This window comes from Odontomachus brunneus, unplaced genomic scaffold, assembly GCF_010583005.1.
Source record: "Odontomachus brunneus isolate Ranch 3 - 2012 unplaced genomic scaffold, Obru_v1 Obru_scaffold_015, whole genome shotgun sequence".
Lineage (NCBI taxonomy): Eukaryota > Metazoa > Arthropoda > Insecta > Hymenoptera > Formicidae > Odontomachus > Odontomachus brunneus.
In genome coordinates, this window is record NW_022639465.1 from 594,568 (window position 1) to 607,985 (window position 13,418).

Genomic DNA, 13,418 nt, shown 5'->3' on the forward strand with positions numbered 1-13,418 from the left:
GCCTTTGATTCGTTCATTGTTATATTTCAAACAACTTCGTGTTAAATTTAACGCATTCCACATGTGCAAATTTATTTATTCTAATTTTTTTTATTGAAGGATTGTAAATAGTTCCCTTTCTTTCACCTGAGAGACATTCAGAGATTATCAGATGTACATTTGACAAGAATATAGGAAGAATGTTGTTTTATCTTCCCAGATAGCACAGATAATTCAAAAAGAATTCAGTCGCCGCCAATTCTGAGTTCATTTTCAGATGCAAAAAGAATTCTTCAGAGCTCAGTTTAGCGAAAAGAATCCTTTTTGCACCCAAAAATGAACTCAGAATTAGTGACTAAATTCTTTTTTAATTCTCTGTGCTATCTGAGTTATGCGTTAATGCGGAAAACACGAATGTTTATGCATGAAACTATAAAAAACAACGAATTTCACCAAAATTACCAATAAATTACCATCTTACCGTAAGTAATCGTCACCTTGAATCTAACGGTAATTTTACATATCTATATGGGATACTTAGTGTCAGACACTTTGTAAATGACGGTGAGAGAGAAAGAAAAAAAAAGGAGATAAGAAGAGGCTGCCGCATTAGGTTAAAAAGGACGACGCGCGTTAATTAGCCGCGAGTATCTCGCGACACACAATTCGCGTCGGATCCAGAATGCGACGCTGCTCGCGCGATATTAGTGTGCCGTACACAGAAGAGCGGACGCATGCATCTCCACAGCGCTCCCTCTCCCCTGCCTCTTTTCTCCTGCTCCCCCCGCTTCGCTCGATCGCGACGAGGCAGAAAGGTGTTCCCTTTCTCTTTAGATTGTGAAACGATTTTCTATCGCGGCGCTTTAGCTCGGCCGCGCGCGCGGATTTATTATATATGCAATGGGTTACGCAAATTACGACAAAGTGCAAATATTTCACATGACCTGCACCTGCGTGACTCCCCTTTCTACACGTGATCGTTTAACCAGGCACGTGAATCGTGACGCGCGGTGACTGCTACGTGTAGTATACATGATGTTTATATATATATACATACACACATAAATAAATAAATAAATATATATATATATATATATATATATATATATATGTATATTTCGGAGAAATTGGTCCTAGGAAGCTTATTGGAATTTCGAATATTGTGTGTATACACACACACACACAATGTTCGAAATTCCAATAAGCTTCCTAGGACCGAGCAATTTCTCCGAAATATACGTAACGCCACGCGAATTACATTCACCGTAGCCGACAGATGTTTCCTGGGAACAGAATCGCCAGACTGCCGCGAAGAACGAGATAATGAGCACGAGTTTCGGAAATCTTGTTCTTTCAACGTCTCGTCGCGCGACGCGATTGCACAAGCATCACGAAAACCGCCACATAAGGGAGACCGGGTCTAAGTGGCCTCAGGGATATGTTGCTCCATTTTAGTATTTATCTTAAAAAGAGCAATGGACACAAAATTATAAAATAGTTCTTTTAGATAATGAACACTTTTTCCTGAATCTCACTAAAATCAGAATAATATTACACTTAAAAATGTTAAAAAACTGGTTTAGTAATAACAGTAAATTGTTAAGTCTCTCGAAATTTTGTATTAATATTTCCCATCTCGTGAGTGAATCAAATTAAGCGACGTATTACTAGCTAAAGTGGAGTTTCTTGCAATTGAACGATATATTACTTCGGATAATGAAAACAATTTTTATTCATAAAATGATTGAGAAATCAAGCACATGGACGAACGAGGTGAAATTAGGTAAATTTTGAAAAATATTTTATATCAATATAAGCAAATATTTATTAATACTCCATCAAATAAATATCTAAAAGATTGTAAATATTTATTTGATAGGTACCAATAACATATTTACTTAAATCAAAATTTTTTTATTTACACAAAATAAACAATTGTTTTCATGAAAAGATCAATTTTTCTTAAAGTCTTAAGCAAATGTATATTTTCTTATTTGAAAAATATTCTATATTTAGTATATGTTTGTCATTAGCGAGAATACCGTGAATAAATATTTATCTTTCTTAGGTATTTTTTTTCTGTGTACAAGATCGGGGGAACCGCGAGTGTTCGCGTGACGGCGTATGGAAGCGTGTGTCACGGTGATACATTGTCAAGTTTAGGGTTGAAAGCAACGTCGGACGCGGGAGCGAGAGAGAAACGCGCAGAATTCGCACACACGCGCGGCTCGCTAGCTGATCTGAATATAGCGCGAGACGCAGAGTGCACCGCGCGCGCGCGCGCGCCGCAGCTCCCCCACTAGAAGCCGCGGAAGCGACGCAACTTATGAATGGGAGTAGTACTCGCCCATTGGTCGCGTCCGATAGCCAATAGCTGCTGGCTGGCGCGTCGCGCGCGCGGCAAGTGGCAAACGTACATACCTCGCAATATTCTCGATAAGTCGACGTGGAAGATCGAGGCGAGATATCGTATCGAATTAAGCGGATCCTATTAAAATGCAGCTTTCGCGCGCGCCACCTTATGCGACCAGCAGAAATCGTGAAATCATCGCGGGGGTATCCTGGAAAAATTATCGATCGTGTGAAACTCGTTTCAGCTGTAATTCATAAAGTCGCCCCCTCCCTCCCCCCCCCTTTTCTAGTCCCTCGGCACGACCTTTACACGCCTGGGAAACGTAAGGAGCGCTCGTTACTGTTATATTATTGCTATTATTGTCGATTCGTCAGTCTTATGTAATAATTATTTGCACATCTCTCGCGAGCGAGCTGTCGGCATATTTTAATCGCTAATATTTCACGCCGAGACACGTAGATGATCGGATGATAGACGGCCGCGATAGAAATGAAATATCCGTTCCGTCGATTCGTGAGAAGCGCGCTCGAGATCGCGCGCGACTCGACGAAGCGAGACGACCGACTTCGGCCTGCCTAAGTCGGTGCGGGACGTCGCTCAAACCGAGGAAGCGGCGAGGAGACAAAAGGTAATTGCTCTCGGCTCGCGAGAAAATGTAACGACTCGCGCCCGATGTAAGTCGGCGCGATAGAGCGGGAGGAAGGGCAGGTCGCGCGCGGCGTCACTCGCACCGCAAATACCGAACGGCAATTATCGGCTAACTTATGGAAAGTATAGGGAACAGACGCGCGCGGCGAACGCTCTTATGACAGGGAAGTGAGCGAGGCTCTCTTGGGCACGTCAAGGTGACAGCAGCGGGGATGACACCATACGCCGCGACAAGACCAAGAGCCATGCGATGTTACATCGGACATTATTACCCGCGCATCGCGAGCTCTGTAAGCACACACGGCCGTCTCTCTCTCTTTCTTTCGCGCGCACCTGAACGAGCGAGAGAGCGAGCGAGCGAGCGTTTACGCGCATTTATTACGGACTGGCGTCATCTATCAATTAGCCGCCTCATAGCGCGCGTTTCTCGCGCGATTGTGACTCAATTATGAACGACTGTGCACGAGTTACGTTACTCGTGTTTCCACCTAAGCTCGTGAATCATTCAACACGTCGTTTATACCGTCGCCCGAAGAATGCGAGTCTACGATTCGTCGCGCCAAATCCGCTCATACCCATAACGATCGTGTCGTGTGTGCACGCATACGTCGTTCACATTTTATTTTGTGTTCAGCAAAACTTGACTCTCTCACTTGCCGTGTAATATGGTTCTGTATAATACGAAATACGATCTACGTATACATATTTACATGTGTGATATCCGTGCTAAATAGCAGCGGAACATTGAACAACTGACTCGATCTCAACCCCACACGTCGCCATATTTGGTTTTTCCCTGTATTGGTATGCTCGCAGGAGTCTGTTGTTGTTGTTGTTGTTGTTGTTGGGACGCCTCGGTCGTCGGATATCTTTCCGCCGTTTGAGGAACGTAATATTGCCTGGTCTTCTTGTAATATTCCTCTCTATTATTGTGTCTCAATTCTTCATAAGTGGTATTCTTCTGCAGATTGATTGGTCCAGTTGTTAGATCCATGTCCTCCGAGATAGGGATGTCGCCTATATAAACGTAATTCGTTGAAGATATATAAAGAAAAATAAATTACATATGAGATTCTATGATATTAAAAACTTCGTAACGAAAGACCTATAAAAGTCGAATGCAAGGTGTGTAATAAATAATAATAATAAATTTCGGCTCCAATCCTTGGTTGCTTTTCAATTTGAAAAAAATTGCAGTTCAAATTCGATGTAATTCGATAATCTATGATGTTAGAAGAAGTGTGAACGAAAATTAGAGGCAAGTTTATGTCAGTTCATAATAAATTAACTGCTCGCTGAACGAATATTTTGATGGTTTTCATTTCAACGTACATTTAACATAGACGACTTGTCTTTAATTTTTATTCCGCTTCTGAGAGTTTTTATTCCACTACTTCTGACTTCTTCATAGACTATCGCATCACTTTAAATTTGTATATTGTATCATCGCTATTTGTTCCGTAATTTATTTATTATTCATTGAAAAGTAAAAGTACCAATTTTCAGACACATACCTAATCCTTGACATTCTTGTTGTTTTGGTCTTTAAATATAAATATTATATATAATTTTTTAACATAGAGAAAATGCATATACTCAATATTTATACATATATTTAATATTGAAAGTTTAAATATTTACATTTTAAGACCAAAACAATAAAAACCTGACATCATCAAACAAACGAGAGAGATTAAGATATAAAAATTTAACAATAATACTTTTCACAAAACTCACTGCTATCGTTGAGACTGTTATACGTGTCGTACGAATTCATCGGCGGGTAATCGTCGAACACCATTTCTGTGGGCGGCTGCTCAGAGCCCTGAGTCTCAAATGCCGCATCTGGTGACTGGAAGATCTGTCTCTCGCTGAGGAAAAAGTCGATTTAATTAAGTCCCAGACAAGTACTGGCGATCAGTTTGTCGTGAATCGATACCTCATATGCTTGTTTCCATATCTCGCCTCCATTATACGATCTTTCAGCGTACTGTTCGGCATGGAGGCCACTTTAAACAAGCATCTCTGAGAAGCGGTCGCTCTGCTCAATGTCAGACCCATCACCGCGCCGAATGCCGCGGCGTATTTTGCCTGTGCGCGAAATCGGGTAAATCTGAAAGTGGTGTAGCTGATGGCCGCGCAAACTATCGATGGAGCTAGGATACTCGAGCTTTTCATGCAATCTTGCCAGGCGTTTGTTTCTTCTACCGTCAACTGCAATTTATTTTTCTACAACATATCGAGAAAGCACATAGAACTCAGAATTTTTGTAATTTACTATTTATGTAATTTATGTAATTATGTAATTCAGACTAATGTAACACTTTGAAAAAAAGTGTATTTCTGGAAGTTTTTTGAAAATGGAGCAATGTTTTGAAACATTGAATATTAATTATTAACTATTAAATATTATATTACTATTTTTTGTTATATAGAAAAACCTATAAATTTATGTAATTATCATAAATATATGTTCATGCTGAGAAAATATGCTGCGGTACAATCGAAATAAATGTCTGCATTCAGTAGAGAAAGCTACTTTACAAATGTTGTGAAATTTGAAAATCTGCATGCATGCTCTTAATCTTGTCTGAATCTTAAAGCATATACCAATCAGATTCACAAATTTTACAACAGTAAAACAGTTGTAAAAGTGACTTTTTCCACTAAATGCAGTCATTGTTTATTTTCTGACAGTCTGTGATGTCAACACGTTTCATTGAAAGAAATTATTTTTTTCCTTGTAACATTGGACTGCATTTCCTTCCTGTATATGAATAATATAATTAATATAATTATATATATAGAGGCAAAATTTATAAAAAAATTATATATATAATCACATATATAATCATACAATTATATCACATACAATTATATATAATTATTTTTCCCGGATACTTATTAACTATTAAATAACTGTAGAGTAACTATATGTGTCATCACTCTGTCACTTAAAACTAAAGAATCCAAATGCGAGCAAAGTATTATTTCCTAACCTGTCCTTGCCTGCCGAAATCCGGCCTGCCATAATCTGGTTGTTGCGTGCCCATAGTCATGGTTCATGAGATGAGCTAATAATACTTCAATCACACATCAAACACGGAGAATTTCGTCTCTAGTAACTGATATTTAGTGTCGAGACGATAATCGTAAACAGCGTACTTCGAGTGTATAAATATAACTTTTACCACAATCTTTTCGTGCAACTGCACGAAATTGAGACATTACCGCCATCTGTAGTTCAACCATTGCTGTTCGATAGTTAAATGAATGCAGTGTCACCATCTGTGGATCAACTTATCGAAGCGATAAAGACAGATCGAGTTCTTAGTTGTCGATAAAGAGAAGTACTTGTATCGCAAAAAACCAGAGAGAGAAAGAGAGACAATTTAGATAATATTTATTTATAAAATTGTGAATCCCCCCATAATACTCTCTCTTAAATTGCACACTTTAATTGATATCTTACGCTTGTATTGATACAGTTGTTTATAACAAAAAATAATCAAAATGACAGAGTTATTGACGACCTGGGAAAAAAAGTTCAGACAAAAGCCAGATATGGATTTTGTCAAGATTTGGTCAGATATAATCAGATATAACGTTATATATGATTCAGATCTGTCCACATATAATAATATATAATCATATATACAATTATATAATTATATATGATTATATATGGATCTGAATCATATATAACGTTATATCTGATTATATTTGATCAAATCTTGACAAAATCCATATTTAGCTTTTATCTGAACTTTTTTTTCCCGGGAATTTCTTCTGGAAGAAGAAAATTACTTCCCATATAGCACAAATGTTTACTAGATATTCTAAAAACATTCTAAGAATATTCAAATATTCTTAGAATATTCTTAGAACATCTGTTGAACATTTGTGCTGTATGGGTTCGCTGTCGAACTCGAGAATTATTCTTTCGGTATTTTCTCCTGGGTGAGTCCTTTTAACACGTTAATTATTACAGATACGTGACGTTTTCGGTCACTTGACGCGTTAAAATAGCGGCCGAGGTGCCGAATGGCGTTTTGAATAATGCACCGATGTTTGTATCCGAGTGACACGATTTATTTGCATATGCACGCTAATTAATTTACCGCGTCGTTTAACACGACGATATACAAGCTCGAAACTGTACAAGGAAAATTCCAAGCTCGTTCAAAAAATTATTTTACCAACGATTTACCTTACTTTCATCCTTTATATTCGTTTATTTTGGATTAAAAATCCCCGAGACACCCAGCGAGAAATGACTCGTTGATCGACGTCGATTTGACGATTTCGATATCGATTTGACATCGTTTCGATGTCGATCGACGAGTCATTTCTCGCTGGGTATCTGCGCATTGAAACGATCATGAGATATGCGCATACGTTTCGCGATTACACACGTACACGTCGGAAAATCTTTCTCAGAAACCTTGAACAAATTATCTGTGTGACATCTCTATTAACAGGCTTGTCACAGGAAAGTTACAGAATCGCTTAGAAGTGTCGCATACATGAGAACTTGTTCTAACTCAACCGGGACTTTGGCTCTTATTCTGAATTCTCTTTTGTCAGTAAAAGTGTCTTTAAATATGAAAGTCAATCAGAAGGTTTGTAAGTAACATTCAGGATAGGAATTTTGTATTTTCTTTTTTTTAGGATTCTTTTTAAATTTTTTCATTTAAAAATTATTTGTAAACTCAGTTTAATTGTTACCCAATCCTAGTAATAATTGATAAATAATTAAGTGAATAATTAATTGATCAATCCAGAGTTGATTTAAAATGTTAAAAAGTTTGTAATGTTAAAGTTTGTAACTTTAACTTAATTTAGTTAGCTTTAATGAGTCAACTTTTGACTTAAACTAATTACTTAAAAATTCATGAACTTTGATTTATTAATTCTTTAACTTATTAAACCTTTTTACTTAAATATTTTTATTAAAGTAAGTTTTTTTTAAAGAAAAGGTTACTTAAATAAAAAGTTTTTTCTTAAATAAATATTTTTTACTGAAATCTTTTTATACAAGTTAAAATAATCTATTAATATTAAAATGTGAGTTATTATCCAGATAGCACAGAGAATTCTAAAAGAACCCTGGTAAAAAAAAGTTGATAGAGAACGATAGAATAAAATTCTATCGTTTTAAATATGGATTTTGGTTCGTGAATTCACAAATGTGAATAGTATTCTATTATACGATAGAAAATGATAGAACGATAGAATTTTATTCTATCGTTCTCTATCAACTTTTTTTTACCAGGGAATTCAGTCGTATGTCACTAATTCTGAGTTCATTTTTAGATGCAAAAAAAATTCTTCAGAATTCAGTTCAGTAAAAAGCATCTAAAAATAAACTCAGAATTGGTGATATACGACTAAATTTTTTTTTAGTTCTTTTTTAATTCTCTGTGCTATGGATAGCAATGTAGAATAAGAAGAGTAAAAAAATAATGACAGAAGAACAATTTGGCTCTCTGAGGAAGATTAATCACTCAGAATTCTTCTGAGGATTCTAACTAACTTTAACATTAATTTCAGTCATTGGTACACGATTCAAATATTCACGAGCGATTTTTTTTTTGCAGATTTTTACATTGCCACCCAATCTGACGCAATTGCATCGCTCACGCGCAAACAGACATGGAAAATTTCCTCTTATGCCACTTATGAACAGATCGTGAATACGTAATGCAAAAGTGCCTACACGTACGGTGGTGTTAACGAGAGGGACAGATGCTTGCTGCTATAAAAGTGACGGTTGAGATGGTCGAGGTCTGTCGCTTGAAAATGTCGCGCGCCGTTGGACACCGCGATCGAACCTGTTGGTCGTTTCCACCCTCTCGTATCATGATGTTGTTTATATTATTACTGTCCTTGTGGACGACGTTGCTACCAGTGAGTGCCGGTCCGATACCCGATCTCGCGAAGGAGTATCAAAATCTTGTGTCCGAGAGCTCGACGGTGGACAACTCCACGGACAATTCGACGGAAATTGCAGCCAACACCGACGTGTAATCTTTTTTATATCTGTATATCTGTCACAATCCAGGTAGCACAGAGCATTCTAAAAGAATTCAGTCGTATGTCACCAATTCTGAGTTCAGTTTTAGTTGCAAAAGGAATTCTTTTTACTGAACTGAACTCTGAAGAATTCTTTTTGCATCTGAAAATCAGGATTGGTGACATCCCATATAGCACAAATCTCTAAAAAACTTCTTAAAAAATTCCAAAAGTGTTCTGGAGGACTTTTGGAACTCTTTAAGAAGTCTTTTAGAGATTTGTGCTATGTGGGATACGACTGAATTCTTTTTGAATTCTCTGTGCTATCTGAGAAGATATTTTTCACTTATATATTACCCTTGGGGGGCAGAGAAACACTTGTCCAAAATATTTGTCACCGCTTTCAGATACGTGATTAAAGCCGTAGTTTACGAGATTGGGATTCTCACCGACACGGATAACACAACAACGGACGAGAGTACGGAGAGGTAACATCTTATTCTTACCAAGGTTGCATTCCGAAATGTTCTTTTTGTAGAAAATTTTACTCGATATCTATAATTCACGTTATATATACTATAGAATATCAAATAAAATTTTCTCAAAAAAGACGTTTTGGAATGCAACCTAGGATTAGACGGTGCGCATAAATTATGACATTCCACGTCTACGCGTAGACAATGTGAACTATATATGAAATGTTGTCTATGTGGACAATGAATAATTCATAAATGTTGTTCAAAGAGCGTATGACTTGCTAAAAAATTAATTAAGAAAATTTTATATTTTTTATTAACCTTCAGAATCCTGATGTAAACTTATGAACGTTGTCTTCTGAACAAATTAGAGCTCACAGAATTCTTTGATTACATTCTTACTTTCAGAGTTAAATCTATCAATTTGTCACATGAATGAAACAAGAATTTTACACAATTTATCTGTTTTAAACATTATATTTATAATTTTTATATAAAAAAACAGATAGATTAGTAGAGAGATAAGAGAAAGGGAGAAGGAGAGGAAGGAGGAGAGAAGAAAGAGAGAAAAAGAGAGAAAGATTTAACTTTGAAGATAAGAGAATGTAACCAGAAAATTCTGTTGACTCTAACTTGTTTAGGAAAAAAACGTTTATAAATTTACAACAAAATTCTAAAAATTAAATGAATTCTGGTATAAATTTATAAACATTGTTTTCTAAACACAAGTTAGAGAGTCCACAGAATTTTCTGATTATATATACTTACTTTAGAGTTAAATCTACTAATCACATAATGAATTGAGAATTTCATGCAATTTGTAGTCTTTTTTAAACATTATAATTAACGTCCAAAACAGATTAACAGATAGTATTTGTCTCATAATTTAACTATTTCTTTTTGTATATTTTCATATAATTTAACATTTCATATACTTCACATTGTCCACACGAATCTGTTTATGTATCACGTGAGTAGTTCATGTGAAAGTGAGAACCCTGGTTGGTTCTTATTTCCCTTCCCAGGAAACATCAAATAACGGTAATATTACATCAGTGTTATAATTTCCACTCAATAACGTAAAAACAATGTAACACATGTTGTTCATAACAGTTACATTGTCGAGTGGAAAATTATATAACATTGATATGATATCACTATTACACGATATTTACTGGCTTATGTAGTTTCGTTTCTTCATTTTGCGATCATTTTGATGTCAATGATTCATTTTTAATATCTTGCAGGCACGAGAGAGTCGACATATCGTTATACGACCCACCGCTTGCGGATGACGAATTCTCGTGATACCAAGGATGCTGTCACACCTCGAAGTGAGAACGAGGCAGACGCGAAGTTACACGCGTAAACGCATTTGCGGCTGTAAAGTGTGAACGAAAAACACTGCTAAACACAAAGACTGTACAAGTGGTATTTTCTTTTTTTTTCCGATAGTTTTGCGCGCATAGTAAATTATTGATTGACGCAAGAGATAGTATATAGAGATTTGACGGAGTGCGTAAAAGATGACACAATTGTAACGCAATTTATAAAGAGATTTCGTTATTAAACTGCGACGACGCGACGAAACGAAAATGCTTTGGGAGATTTTAGAACAATGTTTTATTATTATTTCATCATTTTTAATTATGAACAATATCTCGTGTACAACGCTATAAACACATTGCTGCTGCAAAACCTGCGAGGCAGAAGAAAGTCGCGGAACAATCAGGTAACATAATTCGCAGAACTGTCGTCTCGGGAAATGACAAAGTATATCTCGATAGGTATATCAAGGTAGCTCGGTCGAAGTGCGCAACACGTTGGTTTTCCCTGCAATTTTTAACGCTATTTATCCTCTGGAAGATCTTCGTGAAAGACTTTTAACAGTCGCTTAAACATATGTATCTACAAATCTTTCCACTCCTTTTCCGCTTCTATTGAAATGCAAATAAGCGCGCAAGTTCGTCGAGAGCTCCCGATTAATGCGATATCACGTATAAATTTCGACCGAATATATTATGACAAAAGGTAATAAAAATACACGATTCTTTCTATCTTTTTCTCTCTCTCTCTCTTTCTCTCTTTCTTTTTTCTGCTCATATCGCATCGTTGCACTAACGTACGTTCAGTTAGACAGTAGGCACTGCACCTAAGTACCTTTGCCTTATCGAAAGAATAAGCAAAAGCACCAGTTCGCGAAATCTCGGGCTTACAGTATTAAACGTCGTCACAAGTAATTCTTCCCCGTCGTCTCTTTCTCTCGCCGCGTTCGTTTGTTCGCAATGTTCGTAATGGTTTGTGTAAATGTGTTTCGTGAAATCAAACTCAAACGTCGAGCGGAGGTGATCAAGCGGAGGTGAAATTCGTCCGACGTCTCCTTTCGTTCTCTCTTTCTCTGTCTCTCTCTCTCTCTCTCTCTCTCTCTGTCTCCTCGTTTATAGACCATGTATGGCGCGAACTGAGAAGTTGCGATTTGTCCCCTTTTCTTTTTGTTCTTTCGCTGTTTTTCCTCCTTCTTCTCTTCCATTTTGAACGGAGAACAGTTCATCGGTTACGTATAAATAACAGTTTTACGAAACTCTTAACAATACAGTCGTAAAATATACGCGGGAGGGACTTCACTTTCGCGGGAATACCTGCAGACGTTGGCCATCCGGGAAAGGGGGTGGGGTTGAGAGGGGACAGGATGTACCTATATATTTATATAGTATATGTAATAAACATCAAATTATCCGCTAAATGGTAGTTGAGCGTCGATGGTAGGTTCGGCATTCGTATTTATTTGAGATACCCTGCAACGGGACTATACTGTGCCCAGCGTCAACACACACTTTCCATTTTTTTTGTTTCTTCTTTCTTCCCTTTAAAGCACATAATCAACACGTGGTGTCTAATGAAAATAGAGGCGTAATATGCTCCGATCGTTCTCGTACGACTCGATACTGATATGATTTTCTCTTCCTATTGCCATATCTCGTCTAACATAGGCAGGGTGGGTGGGGGGGAGAATGGGAGGGAAACGGTGTTTCACTTGGCGTCTTTCGACATTAGCACGGAGTCGGTGGCGGCAGGTGTGTTCTTCGGGACGTCTGAGTCCTGTTGCTCGGCCGGCGGCGGCTTCTCGCCCGCTGCCGCGTCCTTCGCGTCTTCCGCCGTCGTGGCCTTGGCCTCCTCCGCGCCCTTGACGTCGCTAGAACGAACAAGGCGAACTTTTTACGAATTACACCAGCCTCGACGCAGGTAGACATTATAAATACCTGCTGGTAGCCGGCGGTTTGCTGGGATTAGCGTTTTTGTCAGCGAGGATCGTCTTGTTCTCGTCGCTCTTACTGTTGAGGTTGGTTTCCGTATTGGACGGCATACCTGATCCAGTCACTTCAGTGTTCGCCGAGTCTTTGCTCTCCTTCTCGTTGTCGTCCTCGACGTTCTCGCTAGTCGTCGTGTCCTTCTCCTTCGAGTCCGCGATCGTTTCCGACACTTTCTCTTTAAGTTCATCGTCGCGCGGCTTCTTATCCTCGCTCGCAGTATTCTCTATATTTAAGGAATTTTCGAAATTATCGAAATTGGCCCAGCCGGTAGACTCCACCGGCTCCGACGGAACCACGTCCCACGGATTAACCGGGGGAAGCGCGGTACTAGAAGTCAACGGCTCGGTAGTGTCCCAAGCTGTAATTTGAAAAGAAGCTAAAGTAATTCTACGACCTGAAACGATTTGCATATAACTGGATGACGATAATTTAGTTCAGATTAATATAGCTTATTTAGAAATAAAATAATTAAACGACTCTTCAATTTTCAGTTATGCTTCTGTAGTTCATTTAAATAAAATTACTCATTTTTTGCAGTTTTATTACATGGCTCTACTTGCGGTCGTAAAATATTGCACTAGACGGAATTTCCCTTTCTCGTGAAATGAAATATATAACAATAATAAAATAATAATA

General features: G+C 37.7%; 3 protein-coding genes across 3 annotated transcripts; 1 reads left to right on the forward strand and 2 right to left on the reverse strand.

Annotated features, from left to right (window-relative positions):
* Positions 1–3,569: 3,569 nt before the first annotated feature.
* Positions 3,570–6,215, reverse strand: LOC116841356 (OCIA domain-containing protein 1). Its single transcript, XM_032809170.1, has 4 exons — positions 5,980–6,215; positions 4,920–5,209; positions 4,718–4,851; positions 3,570–3,997 (listed from the first exon to the last, which is right to left on the reverse strand). The coding sequence occupies exons 1-4, from the start codon at positions 6,037–6,039 to the stop codon at positions 3,744–3,746; spliced, it is 738 nt and encodes a 245-aa protein (XP_032665061.1). The 5' UTR covers positions 6,040–6,215; the 3' UTR covers positions 3,570–3,743.
* A 2,498-nt stretch (positions 6,216–8,713) lies between these two features.
* Positions 8,714–11,067, forward strand: LOC116841358. Its single transcript, XM_032809172.1, has 3 exons — positions 8,714–9,006; positions 9,403–9,483; positions 10,719–11,067. Exons 1-3 carry the CDS (start codon positions 8,729–8,731, stop codon positions 10,777–10,779), a joined length of 420 nt encoding a protein of 139 aa, XP_032665063.1. The 5' UTR covers positions 8,714–8,728; the 3' UTR covers positions 10,780–11,067.
* Positions 11,068–11,077: 10 nt separating this feature from the next.
* On the reverse strand, positions 11,078–13,357 carry LOC116841357 (smoothelin-like protein 1). Its single transcript, XM_032809171.1, has 2 exons — positions 12,732–13,357; positions 11,078–12,664 (listed from the first exon to the last, which is right to left on the reverse strand). The coding sequence occupies exons 1-2, from the start codon at positions 13,190–13,192 to the stop codon at positions 12,502–12,504; spliced, it is 624 nt and encodes a 207-aa protein (XP_032665062.1). The 5' UTR covers positions 13,193–13,357; the 3' UTR covers positions 11,078–12,501.
* Between the last annotated feature and the right edge of the window lie 61 nt (positions 13,358–13,418).

What these genes read in the sequence shown, in the direction of transcription:
- LOC116841356 (XM_032809170.1), bottom strand. Translation starts at nt 6,039, where the DNA reads ATGACTATGGGCACGCAACAACCAGATTATGGCAGGCCGGATTTCGGC. An exon ending in ATTTCGGCAGGCAAGGACAG is followed by an intron (nt 5,210 to 5,979) that starts GTTAGGAAATAA and finishes GATATGTTGTAG; the next exon opens with AAAAATAAATTGCAGTTGAC. An exon ending in TATGGAAACAAGCATATGAG is followed by an intron (nt 4,852 to 4,919) that starts GTATCGATTCAC and finishes CTTTTTCCTCAG; the next exon opens with CGAGAGACAGATCTTCCAGT.
- LOC116841358 (XM_032809172.1), top strand. Translation starts at nt 8,729, where the DNA reads ATGCTTGCTGCTATAAAAGTGACGGTTGAGATGGTCGAGGTCTGTCGC. An exon ending in ATTGCAGCCAACACCGACGT is followed by an intron (nt 9,007 to 9,402) that starts GTAATCTTTTTT and finishes CACCGCTTTCAG; the next exon opens with ATACGTGATTAAAGCCGTAG. An exon ending in ACGGACGAGAGTACGGAGAG is followed by an intron (nt 9,484 to 10,718) that starts GTAACATCTTAT and finishes AATATCTTGCAG; the next exon opens with GCACGAGAGAGTCGACATAT.
- LOC116841357 (XM_032809171.1), bottom strand. Translation starts at nt 13,192, where the DNA reads ATGCAAATCGTTTCAGGTCGTAGAATTACTTTAGCTTCTTTTCAAATT. An exon ending in AAACCGCCGGCTACCAGCAG is followed by an intron (nt 12,665 to 12,731) that starts GTATTTATAATG and finishes TGTTCGTTCTAG; the next exon opens with CGACGTCAAGGGCGCGGAGG.